General features: G+C 38.4%; 1 protein-coding gene across 9 annotated transcripts in view; it reads right to left on the reverse strand.

Annotated features, from left to right (window-relative positions):
• NCK1 (NCK adaptor protein 1) overlaps positions 1–17,636 on the reverse strand; it is an 88,504-nt gene that overhangs the window by 15,440 nt on the left and 55,428 nt on the right. For 7 of the 9 annotated variants that reach the window (XM_002716437.5, XM_070072771.1, XM_008266219.4 and 4 more), the window contains exon 2: positions 8,162–8,405. In XM_002716437.5, the coding sequence (XP_002716483.1) occupies positions 8,162–8,387 (226 nt within the window). In that variant the 5' untranslated portion in view covers positions 8,388–8,405. Of the gene's footprint in view, positions 1–5,256; positions 5,740–8,161; positions 8,406–15,242; positions 16,125–17,636 lie in introns of those variants that run through there. The other 2 variants (XM_070072774.1, XM_008266218.4) reach the window with 2 other exon arrangements.

A 17,636-nucleotide genomic window follows, 5' to 3' on the forward strand; every position in this document is an offset into this window, starting at 1 on the left:
GAAATGATCTGTCTCCTTTATCTTTTGCATTTCCTATACCATTCAAAATTGCATACATAGCGGAAGTTCAGTAAAAATTTTCTAAATTGAGAAAAATTGAGCACTGACATAAACAAATACAATAAAATCTTTTTGACCTAAAACAGACTAATTTCAAAATTTCATTCTGAAAAAGGTCTAAAATTATAAATTATCAAAAAAATCAAGAATTTTTAAATTCCCAAGTGAGAAGACACAAAACATTAAATTTTAATTTTAGAAGCCAGAAATATTTAAGGGAAAGAATATGTGTTTTCTACGCAACCCAAAGTCTTCTATATTCTCTCTTCTAAGCATTTCTTCAATGTCATACTTGTTTCCCTGACAGAGATACTATGTAACTAATGCTGCAGTCATTATCAACCTCCTTAGAATTACAAAAAAAAAACCCCTTTTTCCCCCAAAACATTAATTTCTCATTTATTTTATTTATTTGGAAGGCAGAGTGAGAGAGAGAGTGGGAGAGACAGAGATTTTTCATCCATTAGTTCAAAGGGTTAGGGTTGGGACGGGTTAAAGACAGAAGCCTGGAATTCCAACCAGGTCTCCCACATGGATAGCAAGGCTCCAGTACTTGGGCCATCTTCTGATGCCACCCCAGGCACATTAGCAGGGAACTGGATCAGAAGCGAAGCAGCCAAGACTCAAACCACTGCTCTAACATGGGATGCTGGCATTGCAAGCAATAGTTTAACTGACTGGATCACAACACCGGCCCCAAAACCATACTCTTAAGGCTCTGATCTTTGAATATGATAATTTTCTGCTCATAACACTCTCTCATATTCATTCTTCAAGATTCAGTCCAGGTCTCTTCCTCCTGAAGATTTCACTATCCCTCCCCAAATCAGAACTCATTCCTCTGTGTCACTATTTTCTTGGTAAATATTTTTACTGTAACACTTAACACTCTGTGTGCCAGAATTTGCTTCTCATCAGACTAAACACCATGTTTTCAATTACTTATATTCTCAGTGTCTGGCCTGTACTAAATGTTCTATTTAAGATTACAATGAGCATGACTGAACAAATGCACACATAGTGGGTAGGCTGTATTATTCCCATTTACAACTCTTTGAGAAGGGCCTACTTTATTGCCCTTTGTTTCTTTTTTTTTTTTTTTTTTTTTTGGACAGGCAGATGGACAGTGTGAGAGAGAGACAGAAAGAAAGGTCTTCCTTTTGCCATTGGTTCACTCTCCAATGGCCGCCACGGCTGGCGCGCTGCAGCTGGCACACCGTGCTGATCCGATGGCAGGAGCCAGGTGCTTATCCTGGTCTCCCATGGGGTGCAGGGCCCAAGCACCTGGGCCATCCTCCACTGCACTCCCGGGCCACAGCAGAGAGCTGGCCTGGAAGAGGGGCAACCAGGACAGAATCCAGCGCCCTGACCGGGACTAGAACCCGGTGTGCCAGCGCCACTAGGTAGAGGATTAGCCTAGTGAGCTGCGGCGCAAGCCGCCCTTTGTTTCTATTACTAGAAGATGGCCTTTTCAATTTCCTGCTATCAATGCCAGCAGGTGCAAAGTACTTTACCAAGTTACATAAACATTAAGCATTAATATCTCATTTCTCAATTATGTTGTAACCAGCAACAACTATATCCTTTCATAACAGGTATCCCTCAGATCAACTTATTATCTTTCTAAATTCTTCTTTAATTCATTCAGGTTTCTGTAATAAAAATACCATAAACTGGGTAAAGTATAAATAACACTACCTAATTTCTTTCTTTTTTTTTATTTTTATTTATTTTTTTTTTTTTACAGGCAGAGTGGACAGTGAGAGAGAGACAGAGAGAAAGGTCTTCCTTTGCCGTTGGTTCACCCTCCAATGGCCGCCACGGCTGGCGCACCGTGCTGATCCGATGGCAGGAGCCAGGTACTTATCCTGGTCTCCCATGGGGTGCAGGGCCCAAGCACTTGGGCCATCCTCCACTGCACTCCCGGGCCACAGCAGAGAGCTGGCCTGGAAGAGGGGTAACCGGGACAGAATCCGGCGCCCCGACCGGGACTAGAACCCGGTGTGCTGGCGCCGCAAGGCGGAGGATTAGCCTAGTGAGCCGCAGCGCCCGGCCTACTAATTTCTCATACATCTGGAGGCTGGGAAGTCCAAGCTCAAGGCACCAACAGATTGTGTCTGGAAAAGGCCAATTCTTCATGGATAGCAAATTTTACCTCTCAAATGGTAAAAGTAACAAGTAAGCTCCCTTGGGCCTCTTTTATAAGGCAACTAATCCCATTTTATAAGGGCTCAACTTTCATGATTTAGTCACTTCTCAAAGACCTTAACCTAGTAATACCATCACAGTGATTAGGTTTCAGTCTATGAATTTTGGGGGGCACTTTTAGACCACTGCCTTTCTTGACTTCGCAGTTCACCACATCATCTAATCTAAATTGGTCCTTTTTGCATCAAACCCTTCTAATCCATTGCTTGATTCTAAGTCTCTCTCTATTCTTTGGTCATAAAAGTCATTCCATAAAACTTTGACAAGAAATAAGTTTAAATTTTAATTCTGCTCCTGGTTGTACGATCTTGGTTATTCAGTTATTTAACCTCTAATTTCCTTGTCTGTGAAATAGAGGTCTACAGTAAGTACTTACCTCATAACATTTTTTGGAAAAAAACTCAAGTGTATGTAAAGCACTTAACACAGTTCAAAGTACAATACAGAGCAGGCACTCAATCAATGGCAGTTGTTACTTTCCTACCTCTTAGTGCTTCTGGTATTCAATTTAATTACCTGAACCTTTGTTATTATATAGTTGGATCTGACTGTGGAGTTAAGAGAGAAATTCTCAGATCTAAGCACTGAGGAAGTATACAACTCTGAGGCAGACATTAGCTTTGTTCCAGAAGAGTTAGTACAACTTTCAATCTTCTCATCTCCACTGGTTTTACACTTCTCTTCCTACAGCACTACATTTTAAGCAAAATAATGCATTATTAAACTTCTCAAAAGTTTAAGAACATGATCAAGCATTCTGAACATTCTGTCTTTGTGTGATATCTGTCCTCTTCCTGACACAATCTCAGTACCCATAACTATTCTTTATGCAACTTGGCTTGCAAATCCTTGATATACTGGATGTCCGTGTTTGGAAGCATTTGAGTGTCTCAATATCATCATTAAAGGGTATCTATCCAAAGTGAATAACTACATCATAGTTTATCTGGCCCCAGCACATACAAAAGGGAGCTTACTGCATCCCTTCACTTGAGCATCCCACAAACTTGAACCAATGCCACCATGGACTGTGCGAGACTTCCCCACCTACATTACCCAGCAGCTCTTCCTCAGTCTTTCACTCATATCAACTGTTGCCAAGATAAGTTCTCAGCATTTTTTTCAACTTCTTTAAAAACTTCATGCAACATTTTATATTACTGCCAGTTCCTATACATCTTATTTATATCTTGATTTTAAATTTTCAAATATTCTGTGAATCTAATGTATGTTAAATTTTCCAGTATTAGTCTTCCCTACTTTTTAGGCATGTCATTTCCCCTTCATCTGAATGACTGAATAATAGAAAGCAGAATGAGCACCAAGAAAGTATTACTACTTCTTCTAATTGCTTATTGAACAATACTTCTGCTCTTATGTGCTTCCTCAAAACCAATTTCTCCCTAACAGATTCCCCCAACTCTTAGGACATACACATGACCATCTATTTTCACCAGGACCATAAAACTTTTAGAGTTAGAAGGGACTTTCCAGGATCGTCTAGTCTTACTCAACTCTCAGAAAATCAGGAAGCTTTAATTATATACCCTAGGTCATAACGCTGGTTAATAGTATATCAGAAAACAGAACTAAGGAATTCTAAAACCAAATATATGGTATTCTTTCCATCATGGGTTATTTGAATTTTTGTATTTTCACCTGTTTATTTCATCCACACATATTATTTTTTTATTATTTTATCTAAAACATTGAGCAATTTTGTTTTCAAGGGTATTCTGGCTATTACACAAGATGCACCATATCCTTTTTTTCTCTATTTTTTTAAGTCCATTTGAGGAGTAGATTGATAAATAGCCTAGCCTTGTCTCTCCTGATGAGCTACCTGGCAAGAGATGTATAAACTTCAATGTGTTGCAAGAACTCAAGAAAGGAATGATATGGCTACAAATCTCAAATCCTGAACCTCAGTATAAAAATGTACTTAAGGTTAACTACCAATTCCATAAGATCAGTAGAGAAAATGTTAATTTTATCATTGCATTGTTAAGATGAAATATATTGAATCTCTGTATTGGTGATACAACATTCTTTTCACCCTCTTTTTTTATTACTCTGATCTTCGCTTATAGTAGGCACTCAATGAAAAATGGCTCATCAGCAAATGAATAAATAAACCAATAAATCTCTAAAAGGAAAGATCATTCAAAAAATGGAAATGCAAAGATCTGACTTAATAACACTTCAAAAAGTAAACTGAAGTTAAGAGACATATTCCAGAGGGACTCACTTAGACACCACAGCTAACTAACTAAATAAATCTTCACATTGTAGTCACTTTTTGTTTGTTTTTTAGAGAAAGTGGTTACTCTTTTTTTGTTTTGTGCTTTTCTCTGTAATCTCTCACCAGGTAACTCTTGCTTCTCAGGCTCTTCGTACATAAAAATCTTGCACAATAATTCCTCTGCTCATTTTTCTAGAAACACCAATACTCAAGATCAAATCAAACTCATTATCATAAGATCATAAAAAGTCATCAATAGACATATGGATTACACTCTTTTAATATTAAATTCTTCAGTATTTTACTAGCACTTTCCATTAAATATCATTCTTTATACTGTTACTGTAAGTGAAAAGTAGTAAAGCAATATCATGTTAACTCAGAAGTCAAATATGGAGTTTGCTCACCTAATTATTTTTAATTGTTTACCATTGATTTCACGTCAATGTTTGTGCTAAGCTGAAAATTATTGAACTAGAACTGTATGAAACCCAAGCATTTTTATCCTTTCCTTATATGTTATTTAAATATCATACTCAAATATTTAAAAATTATCTTACGCAGTTAAACTAATGTTATTTGATACATGATCAATAATTTAGCTTGTATGAAACAACACAAAAGTACCAGCTTATAAAAACCGAACAAGTTCTCTCTACGGTTTCCCTTTAAATTCACAAAAAGGAAAAATCTAATCCAAAAACTGTAACAAGAAAACTACAGATTTAATAAACAGATTAACTTACTGAAAAAATCTTTAAAGACGTTTAACCATTCCATTTTGAATACAAATTCTGTGTTCTCTTTTGTAAGCTTGTTAACACAGCTCAGGATAATTCTCAGGGAGCTTCCTGGTCTGTTCTGCAACACTGAAACTTCCCACACCCAATCCATGTGACCTGGCCCACACCCAAGCAACAGAAAGCTTTTCTGAAGCTTCTCTTTCCAAAACTTTTTTCCCCATAAACTATAACAGAATCTGTAAAATAAGTAAATCATAATGGTCAAAAAAGTAACCTATTCTTCACACTTACTTTAGAAGGAGTTTTAAAGCCTATACATTTTCTAACACTTAAAAATATACTATTGCATTCATTTTTCCTTTTCCTAAACTTTCAAACAATGTCTCCACCAGCACAATCACTGTGAAACAAACCCATTAAATAAGACATTTGAGTTACCAAAAAGAGACACAGAAATGCTAAAGAAAAGAAGGTTATCCAATGCATAAGTTGGATTTACATCATTATACTATGTAACTATATACTACCAATATTTCCAAGCACCCAGAAATAAAGGTAGTAATAACCATCATATTGTAATAAAGTTAACAGCGATTTCTTAAATCTTACAGAATTATAAACCTTGCTAAAACTGTCTCAATAATATCAGAAAATATGGAAAATTTCCTAGTAATATTAATAAAAATTAATTCTAATTAACTTTCAGATTTATATACAATAACTAAAACTGGCATATTTGTCCTGTTTGCTCTAAGATAATAGTTTTTCACTATCTTTTGTAACTACTATCACATCTCTCTAATTCCAGACACCAGGATCCTATTAAAAACAAACAGGGGCAGTGGTTTGGAATAGCAGTTATTTGCGACACCAGCATCCCTTATCAGAGTACCTGGGTTTGAGTCTCAGCTCTGCTTCTGTATACTCTAGGAGGCAGCAAGTAATGGGTAAAGGACCCTGCCACCCACATGGGAAACCCAGAACGAGTTCCTGGCTCCCAGCTTCAGCAGGGTTCTGTTCACAATGAGGAGTGAAGTGTAAGCAGTGAACCAGCTAATTGGTGATCTCTTTCTCTTGTGTCTTTTTCTCTGCCTTGCAAATAAATTTTTAAAAACAAACTAAAAAGGAACAAAAACTCTATATAGATATGTCTAGTATTCTCTGTGCATTCATCACTATGAGTTATACTTTCTTGAAAGAAGTTACCTTGCTCTCCTTCAATACTTTTCATCAACATGCTTTCAATAAATGTTCAGTATTTACAAAACCAGAAGTATTCTTGGTTCTAACACTGGTCTCTTCAACTATGTAAAGAAAATCACATTCTGATTTGCCTTCCATTTAAAAACTAATGGTCCTGGCTGGTGCCGCGGCTCAACAGGCTAATCATCCACCTGCAACGCCAGCACTCCGGGTTCTAGTCTCGGTCGGGGCGCCAGATTCTGTCCTGGTTGCCCCTCTTCCAGGCCAGCTCTCTGCTGTGGCCTGGGAGTGTAGTGGAGGATGGCCCAAGTACTTGGGCCCTGCACCCCATGGGAGACCAGGAGAAGCACCTGGCTTCTGCCTTGGGATGAGCCCGGTGCGCCGGCCGCAGCGGCCATTGTTGGGTGAACCCACAGAAAAGGAAGACCTTTCTCTTTCTCTCTCTCTCACTGTCCACTCTGCCTGTCAAAAAAAAAAAAAAAAAAAAAAAAGGAAGAAAACAAAAAAAAAAACTAATGGTCCTGTTTGCAAAAAAATTAGAATCTAAAAAAACATTATCCCAACAGTTAAACGGCACAGCAACAACTACCAATTTATCTTTAAAACAATGTAAATGCTTTAGCTCAGAAACTAATATTCTAATACTTTATTTACTACTGGGAAGTACACTATATTTTAGTTTTTGATGTTTTCTGATAGTTAAAAACAGTACTTGTCTTTTATTGCTGATAAATTTCTAGAGTAACAATAATATCAACAACAAGCACATCAATTATATTTCATACTTGTCAATAATGCTACATTTTTCCCAAACTATCACTGTAAGGAGAAATTTTACTTTCCTTCTACATTAAGACAAAGAATCATTAATCAACAGCATGTTTGCCTGAATACCAAAAATGAAATTCTGTCCCTCCCAATTCCTTCCTGTCAGTTCAGGATAATTTCTTTTTTCTTTTCTTTTTTTTTAAAAAGAGGCCAGTCCTCACCCATGCATATTTCCTTCCTACCAGCTCAGTGGAGCCCAATGTGAAGCAGGCTCCACTGCCTCTGGCACTCATGGAAGGTCAGTAAAAACAGAAAGAAGAACAAAACAACTTTATAGTTAAAGAAGGGAGGGGGGAAAAATCCAAAAACAAAATAGAAAAGAGATCAGTTCTGTAGATACTAACAAATATTCCACAGCTTAAAAACTCTTTCATCAAATAGAAGAGTAAACTGATGGCTTGTTTTTTTAAAGTTCAAAATGTAAGCCATTAAACAAATTAAAATTTAACAATATGCCATGTGAAAGAAAATTGCCTTGATGATAAAAAAAGGTAATTTTGCATTTTACTCATTTTTCCCCCACCTCAATTAGAGGCAGAATTTGCCTAGAAGTCAAAACTCAAAAAAGGTACTCGTAACTCAAGAAGTCCCTGCTACGAAGTCAAATTTAGTTCTGTGCATTAGAATCCCTCTAATGAACAGATCTGGGCCCAGATTTACAGCAACTACTTGTTAACACATATGACCTTGACTCTTACTGGTGTCTGGCTTGAAAATCTGCTATAAACCAAATCTACCCAGCCGAGCTGAAATTCCAGTCCTGGCCCTTTCAAGTCTGCCCACTGCTGCCAGAAATCTGTATGAAGAACTGAGTAGGAATTAAGTTCCAGAATCCACTTAAAACAAATTAGTTGTTTTTAACACAAGACTAACTTACCTAAAGTATCCTTTAGGTTTTTTACAATAGATGCTTTCCGAGCACTGTTTTTCCTTTCCACATAGTTAGAAGGCACAAAACCTGTTTTATTCATGGAATTTCTAACTCTCCACCAGGACTTAGAATCATCCAGAAGCCATAATCTCTCATTCTTCTTGATGTCCAGCTCTTGTTCTTGTTGGGCCACATAGTCAAATTTGGCTACTACCACCACTTCTTCTGCCATCTTTCAGCAGCTTCAGCACTGTAAACACACAGGAAGTATTTTTATTTAAGATTGGAGTGGTAGTGGTGCATGTACTTTTCAAAATGAAACACCTAAAAATCTAAGGATACTAAAATAATGAAAGTAAAAATATAGGAAAAATAGATTAGCAAATACGAATTTTAAAAAGTTGATATTGCTACATTACATGACACAGTGACATTAGGGCAAAAACCATTACTACCAATAAAGTTTACTACATAATGATAAAAGTTTCTACTCAATATATAAGAAGTAAACTTTCATGTACCCAGTAACACTGCTCCAAAACAGACTGGCATAACAACAAGGAGAAATGAACAAATCCATTATCACAGAGGATAATTTTTAACACATTTCTCAGTTAATAAAATAAACAAAAATACAAAAATATTAGCAAAGCTAAAAAAACAACTGTTATCACAACCAGTAAATTTAATCTAATAGATATATACAGAATATTACATCCAAACAGAAGAATACAAATACAACACATATAAAAACTGATAAAATGTCAGGCCATAAAGGAAATCTCAACTTTCATATAACTGGTATTTTACAATCATATTCTCTTATAATATACAAATAGCTTTTCAAAAATCACATGTTTGAAAAAGTCAAAACTCCTGAGTCTAAGAAGGAATCATATGAAATAATGAAAATACTTATAAGTAAATGATAATAAAAAAGACTATACATGCAACTTTGTGTGATGCAGAAAAAGAAGGGTACTAAGGGAGGTGTTTTTTTTTTTTTTTTTAATCATTGCATTGGAAAATAAGAGGCAAATAAAAATGTACTAGGCCTGGTGCTATGGCACAGTGGGTTAAGCTGCTGCCTATGTTGGCATCCCATATGGGTGCTAGTTCGAGTCTCGGAGGCTCCACTTGTGATCCAGCTCCCTACTAATGTGCTTGGAAAGCAGTGGAAAATGGCCCAAGTGCTCCAGCCCCTGACACCCATGCAGACACAGATGAAGCTCCTGGCTCTTGGCTGTGGCGTGGCCCAGCCCAGACTACTGCAGCCATTTGGAAAGTGAACCAATGGATGAAGCGCTCTCTCTAACTTTGTCTTTTAATAAATAGATCTTTTTTAAAAATTAATATACTGAGTGTCTTATCATTTTTAAAGACTTATTTATGGGGCCGGCGCTGTGGTATATATAGTGGGTAAAGCTGCAACCTGTAGTGCTAGCATCCCATATGGGTGCCGGTTCAAGTCCCAGATGCTCCACTTCTGATCTAGCTCTCTGCTATGGCCTGGGAAAGTAGTGGAGGATGGCCCAGGTCCTTGGGCCTCTGCACCCACATGGGAGATCTGGAAGAAGCTCCAGGCTCCTGGCTTCAGATCTCTCTCTCTCTTTGCCTCTGCCTCTCTGTAATTCTGCCTTTGAAAATTATTTATTTGAGAGGCAGAGTTAGGGAGAGACAGAGAGAGAGGTCTTCTATTTGCTAGTTCACACTCCCCCGATAGTTGCAACTGCTGGAGCTGGGCCGATGGGAAGCCAGGAGCTTCTTCCGTGTCTTCCACATGGGTGTGATACGGGACTGGTCAAGGAGTTAGATTGGGTTCATGAGGTGGTAGCTGCACCTCCTTTGCTCTGTGTTGTCATGTTCACCTATCTGTCAATCTGAGTTCATCCTCTTATCTGAGAGGTAGGGGTGGTACCACATAAACACTTCCGTTTTTCTAAAGAACATAAAAAGCTAAGAAGAACAGATATGTGTTCTCTTCTCCTCACAGACTCAGAAAGAACAGAGTAGGGCATAATCCTTTTCTTTGGCCCACTTTCCCAAAATAAAGCCCTAATGAGTATGTTTTTCCTATTTTGTAAATAAGTATCATACTGCATGCTGTGTTTGGACCTGTACTTAGAATTTTCTTCTCTAGGTAAAAGACAAGAGTGTGGAAAATTAATAATTTAGGCCCAACCCAGCCTGTAACAGGTGCAGGGGCCCAAGACTGAGACCATCTTTCACTGCTTTCCCAGGCCATTTGCAGGGAACTGGATCGGAAGTAGTGCAGCCAACACTAGAACTGGTGTTCATGAGATATAGGTGCTGCAGACTGAGGCACTATGAGCATCTATCTTAAATCATTAAATCTCAAGTTTTCAAATCTGCAAATATTTCAGTAATATTTATTTCAAAGTTACCTAAAGTGGTATATTTATGGCTTAAGTTAAGTCTCTATGGGTGTCCTATATGTAGGATGATATGATACAATGGATTAAGCAATTAGAAAACTGCAACAATCGAAAGGAAAGCAAAAAAGGGGAAATAATAAAAAATAAAAGCAGAAATGACTGCAACAGAAAATACATAGGAGGCCAGTGCTGTGGTGTAGTAGGTTAAGCCTCTGGCTATGGTGCCAGTATCAATATGGATGCACATTCGAGTCCTGGCTACTTCATTTCTGATCCAGTTCTCTGCTATGCCTTGGGAAATTAGTAGAAGATGGTCCAAGTCCTTGGGTCCCTGCACCCACATGGGAGACCTGGAAGAAACTCCAGGCTCCTAGCTTTGGATCTGCCCAGTTCCAGCTGTTGTGGCCGTTTGGGGAGTGAGTCAGTGGATGGAAGACCCCCTCTCTCTGTCTCTCCCTAACTCTGCCTCTAAAATAAATAAATAAATCTTTGTGTGTGTATATATATTATACACACACACACCAGAAAGGTTCCATTAAAAGAAGTCACACCCAAATACCAGTAATGAAAAAGAGCATCACAATTATAAATGCTGCAGTTACAAAGAGAATGGCAATATAATAAATACACATTATCAATAAATCTGAAAACAGGTAGAATACCACAAATTTATAGAAAAGTAAAATAAGGAAAGCAATAAAATTTAGTATGTCATTAAGAAATCTTCCCATAGTACAAATATTAGCACAAGAAGGTTTTATAGGCAATTCTCTTAAAATTCAAGGAACAAATACACGTGCTCTTTGAAAAGTTCATGAAAAATGACCATTAAAAAGTTACTTATGGGGCTAGCACTGTGGTGTAGTAGGCTAACCCTCTGCCCGTAGTGCTGGCACCCCATATGGACACTGGTTCAAGTCCTGGCTATTCCACTTCCAATCCAGCTCTCTGCTTATGGCCTGGGATAGCAGTGGAGATGGCCCAAGTGTTTGGGCCCTTACCCCTGCATGGGAGACCTGAAGGAAGCTCCTAGCTCCAAGATTTGAGTCAGCCCAGCTCCAGCCATTGCAAGCCATTTGCGGAGTAAACTAGCAAATGGAAGGCCTTTCTCTCTGTCTCTCCCTCCCTCTAGAACTCTAACTCTCAAATAAATAAATAAAAATCTAAAAAAAAAAAGTTATTTACACATTTAAAATATTTTGCATCAAAATAAACTTATCTTTCAATTCCATTTTTCATGAATCTTTTGAAAAATCTTTATAATTTCAATTTAAACTCTTAGAACAAAGGAGAACTTACAAATCAATTAACCTCATTCCTGAATCTAGATCAACTCTGTGCTTTTTTCAGAATGATTATCCTAGTGAACAGCCATCCCTAGTTTAAATTTATTTTACTTATTTGAAAGGCAGAATTATAGAGGAGAGAGAGAGCTTACACCCATAGATTCATCCCTCAAATGGCCAAGATGGTCTGGGCTAGGCCAAAGCCAGGAACCTATAATTGCACTTGGGTCTCCCATGAGGGAGGCTGGGGTCCAAATACTTAGGCCATTTTCTGCTGCCTTCTCCGGTGCATTAGCAGGGAGCTAGATTGGAAGCAGAGCAGCTGGGATTTGAATCAGCACTCAGACATGGAATGCCAGCACCACAGGCAGCAGCTTAACCCAACATATCACAAAGCCGGCCCCACAAATTTAGCTTTTTATCTTCGATATTGAGCAGCAGTTTCTTTCCCCAATAATGAAGCAAGCTCTTCACGACTATCAGGGAAAGACATTTAACTAAGACTCCTACATCCACTAATATTCAAGTATGTAAGCAAGGTAAATACATTTTGGAAGCATGAAAAGCCTCACAAGGTGTCACACATTGTTTACCTGTTCTGAGTAATGACATGCCCCGCAGCAAAACAACTAATACTAAACAAAAAGAAAATGATGTATTCAAGAAACAATGATCAACAGAAATTAAAAAAAAAAAAGTATTTGTGTTCTTACAACTTTTATGTTTGAAATTATTTAAAAATAGTTATAACCAAGTCTAAATCATGACTGGCATACGATGTAAAAATAATGAATGATAGCCTTTGTGAGACACTCGAAAGCTAGAAGCAAAGAGATTTTTCTCAGGGATAACTGAGCATTGACTATGATTCCGTCCCTGTGTCTCCAGCACTCACCTCCCCCAGTTAATTCATAAGCTGAAAATGAAATTTAATTTTGGGTCCCAAAGAAACTTATTCTGAAACTTTACAACTCAATTTTAAGATCTATCAAAGGGGCCAGCGCTGTGGCTCAGCAGGTTAATGCCCTGGCTTGAAGTACCGGCATCCCATATGAGTGCCGGTTTGAGACCCAGCTGCTCCACTTCCGATCCAGCTCTCTGCTATGGCTTGGGAAAGCAGTAGAGGATGGCCCAAATCCTGGGGCCTCTGCACCCGTGTGGGAGACCAGGAAGAAGCTCCTGGCTCCTGGCTCCTGGCTTTGGATCAGCCCAGCTCCGGCCGTTGCGCCAATTAGGGAGTGACCCATTGGAGATGGAAGATCCCTCTCACTCTCTCTGTAGATCTTTCAAATAAATAAATCAATTTTTTTTTAAAAAAGATCTATCAAAAAACATGTAAAACTGGCAACAAATATTTTGGAAAAAAATAAGAGTTTGCATAATGACATTGTAGTATGTATACCAAGCATTTATTTTCTTTTCCTAGCTGAATCCAATTATCCTTCTGGTCTCCTTGCAACCATTATTTTAGCTATGTAACTTGTTTGATTAACTCTAGCTTCAAAGTCCTATCTACATAAATCAAAGATCTACTTTCACAACAGAATCATTTATGAAACTTTAAAAAAAAATACAGGTGCTTGGGCCTCTAATTCAGAGACTGTAATCAGTGCCTCTAATTCAAAGATTATAATCAGTGCAAAGTTTCAATCAGTTTTTAGTTTTTTTTGAAAAACCACCCAAGTGTTCTAATGTACAGCTACGCTTGAAAACCCATAGGCCAATCATGACAACATTCCACCTGCTAGACTGGCCCAGTTAACCTGTTAAGGCCAATGCGATGCAATGTATGCTAAGGAATTCAGGGAAAAGTTGACTGGCTCTGAAGAAATGAGATTATTCGTGAATATTGCTAAGGACAGAGAGACGTGAGGTCTGGAACCAGCTGAGGATAGAACCAGTAAGTGAAATGAGATATGCTGGAAAATAGTACCAAGGTTGCTAAAATAAGCACTGATGCCCGACCCCTGAACCTCTACAATTCCTTGAACCAATACATTTCTTTATTGTGTAAAACATTTTTTTTAAATTTTTCAGTTGAAAGTTCTCAATGTAGGCAACATTACTCCAGAAGATATAAAAATGTACTAAAAATGCTGAGGTGATTTAAAAGGACATGATACTTGCACGGAAACAAATAGACCAACAGACTGACATCCAGGAAGCAGATATACCCATATACAGGTGGCTTTAGAAGCTCTCATGTTTGATAAACAAGCTAAGTTCTAGTTTAGGTCTCTTTGAAATAAGAATATTTCAAAGTACTGGTGATACAGAATCTGAATACATTTTTTTTAAAAGATTATTATTGGAAAGGCAGAATGAAAGAAAGGAGAGTGCATGTGTACACATGTGAGAGAGAGAGAGAAAGAGAGGGGGGGGGGAGGGAGGGAGGGAGGGAAGGAGGGTTATCTTCCACCCACCAGTAATGCCTCCAAAGCCAGAGCTAAGCCAGGTGGAAGCCAGGAACCTAGAACTCCAGCTATCTCCCCCATAGGTGGCAGAAACCCATATACTTTGGCCTTGATTTGTTGCCTTCCCAGGCGCAACAGCAAAAAGCTGGACTGGAAGTGGAGTAACAGTGGGACTCAAACTGCTACTGTAAGATGCAGGCATTGCAAATGGTGGCTTAACCTGCTGTGCAACATCACCTGCTCCAGAGTTTAAAACATTTTTGTTACTTTATTTTTATTGATTTGAAAGCCAGAGAGACAGAGGAAGAGAGGAAGAGAGAGAGACTGACAGAGATAAAGCCAGGAGCCCAGAATACTATCCAGATCTTCACCAGAGGTAGCAGAGAAACAAGACTGAAGTCATCCATTACTTGCTGCCTCCTCCTAGTATACATACTAGTAGAAACCCACAATCAGGGGTAGAGACAGATTTAAACCCAGTAACTCCCATGTAAGATGCAGGCAACTCAGGGGTGTCTTCTCTTATGCATCTGTCATCTGCCTTAAGATTTTTGTCTATTTTTCTGCCAAATGCTTAACACTGGTCTCACTTAGAACTAATTAAAAAGCAAGAAATTTTTGTAGTGACATCTTTTAAGAAGTCTTTCCAAAGCAATCAATTTTCACAAAAAAATTATTTGTTTACAAAATATATAAAATATAATAAGAGGCACCACTAGAAGAAACTTAAATCTGAATCTTGGTAAGTAGATTAAATTCAACTTGTAGGAATGGAAATGTGCCAACGTTATCAGGTTGCAGGCTTCATAACAAATGAGTAGACTTAATTAACCAGGCAAATCGGTTAAGTAACTTGTAACCTGTGTGTATACAAATATGCAAAAATATGATAATTTGGTTTATGATGGGTAGCATAACATACTATTCAAGAATGAGTTATTCAGTAACTGATACCAGGACAACTGGTTATCCTTTGAGAAAAAAGTCCTACCTTATCGCTCCCCGTCTTCACGGAGGAACGACACAGGACCCTGCGCTGTTCTTTTGTCTGCTCGGCCCTCCCCGGGTTTGCTGCTGGTTCTTCCCGGGTTGGCTACCGACCCTTCCACCTCCGAGGAAGGGCGGTTCCCCCTGCCACTTTTCCCCACTTCCGCAGGGGAGCGGCACACCGCCGGCCGGCTCTCTCGGGGGCTGCACAGGTGTTCCTTCAGATAGATGTTCCCCTTAGATGTTCCCTTTAGATGTTCCTCGTGCATGTTGTCTCTCTCCTCCTTTATAGTCCTCTTCCACCAATCCCAACTCTGCTACCCACACGCCGAGTACGCTGCTCTCCTCCAATCAGGAGCAGGTCCTACAGTTTATTGGTTGAACTGGAGGCAGCTGTGTAGAGGCTGTTTCTCCCTTCTCAGCGCCATATTGTGGGAGAGCAGATGCATAGAATAAGTCTTAATTCCAGTAACTTAGTCTAGTCCGAGTTGCTCCCCACACTACCTCACAGAGCATAAAAAAGTAAATTAGATTTCTGAGGAAGACACAAGACCTGTCCTTTCCCTATTCCTCTTGTAAAGTATAACTAAAAACCACAAACATCACATGTAAAACAAACATAAGAAAACTCTGAGGGGCTAGGGTTGTGACAAAACTGACAGAGCAGCAGCTCGAAATGTCAGCATCCCATATGGGAGCTGGTTTGTGTCCTTGCTACTCCACTGCTGACCCAGTTCTCTGCTAATGGCTTGGGGAAAGCAGCAGAAGATGGCCCAAAGTGCTTGGGCCCCTGCCACCCATGTAAATGACACAGATGAAGCTCCTGGCTCCTATCTTCAGCCAGGCTCAACCTACTCCCCCTACCCCAATCCTGACTTTCAAATAAATAAAAATATAATTCTTAAAGATGAAGAGAAGGTGACAACTCAGCTAGGGACCTCAGGACTCCAAGAATGAGTGAATTACCTAGTTTTATTTTTGCCTGATATACCCTAGTCTTGGAGGTGAAGGTTAGCAACCTAGACACACCAACAGACACAGTCAAGAAAATAAAACCACGGGGCTCTCCAAATAATGGACCAAAATAGGAACAGCCAAAGAAGACAAAAGACATTTAGACTGCTCTACTTCAGTCAAACAACACAGAAATAACTGTGGCCCACTCATATCAGCAAAGGCCAAGCAGGAAACCTAGACTTTCAACCCTCCAGAGGCTATTATGAAGCACTTACAATCTCTCCTCTCCAGTGTGTAGTGTAAGAAGACCAACTAAGGAGCCAAAGTTTTACCTGCCAGACAGGGAGAAAATCAGCAAAGCCATCAAACAACTCAACAACACACTGAACTAACATAACAAGATCTAATCAACATCTACAGACCCCTTCAGCCAAAAATAGAATGCAAAATATTCATGTGTCCAGGGAAGAAAAACCAAGATAAGTCATATCCTATGCTATAAAACAAACTGCAACAAAATTTAAAAGGACTGAAATTGTACAATGTGTTCTCCAACTAAAATAAAATCAAACTAGGACTCAGTAACAGTATTAAAAGGAAAATCTCCAATCATGTGAAACCTAAACCACTTCTAAATAATTCATGGGTTAAGGAAGAAGTCATCAGGAAACTCAGACATTATGCTGAAATAAGTAAAAATGGAAATATAACCTACCAAATTTGTGGGATACAGCTAAAGCAATACTGAGAGGGAAATTTATAGTGCTAATAAAAATAACTAGAAAAGGAAAAGGTGCAAATTAGAAATCTAACCTACTTCAAGAATCTAGAAAAAGAGAAAAATAAAAGCAAGCAGAAGGAAGTAAATGTTAATGGTGTATTAAATCAATGAATTTGAAAACAAAGAAAAATCTATGAAATAGCTGATTCTTTAAAAAGATCCATAAAACTGATAAACTTTCAGCAAGAAAAAAGATATAAATCAGTAATATTAAAAATGACCTAAGAGATATCATTATAGACTCTAGAATAAGGGAATACTACAAAGAGTATTTATATATACACACACAAATTTGACAACATAGAAAGAATTGCCCAATTCTTCAAAATCACAACTTACAACACACTCAATATGAAAGATAGTTTGAATAGCCCCAAACTAATCAGAAAAATAAATTTATAATTAAAAATCTCTGATCCAAAGAAGAAATACTCAAGTTCAGAGGGTTCTACTGAAAAATCCTACCATATTCAAAGAATTAACTCAAATTCTACACAATTTCTTCCTCCTAAAAGTAGGAGAAAACACATCTCTGAGGTTAATATTACCTTTATGTCAAAACTAGACAGAGTCAGGGGCCAGCATTGTGGCGAAGTGCCAGTATCCTTTACAGGCACCAGTTTGAGTTCCAGCTGCTCCACTTCCGATCCAGCTCCCTGC

Source organism: Oryctolagus cuniculus, chromosome 4 (assembly GCF_964237555.1).
Source record: "Oryctolagus cuniculus chromosome 4, mOryCun1.1, whole genome shotgun sequence".
Lineage (NCBI taxonomy): Eukaryota > Metazoa > Chordata > Mammalia > Lagomorpha > Leporidae > Oryctolagus > Oryctolagus cuniculus.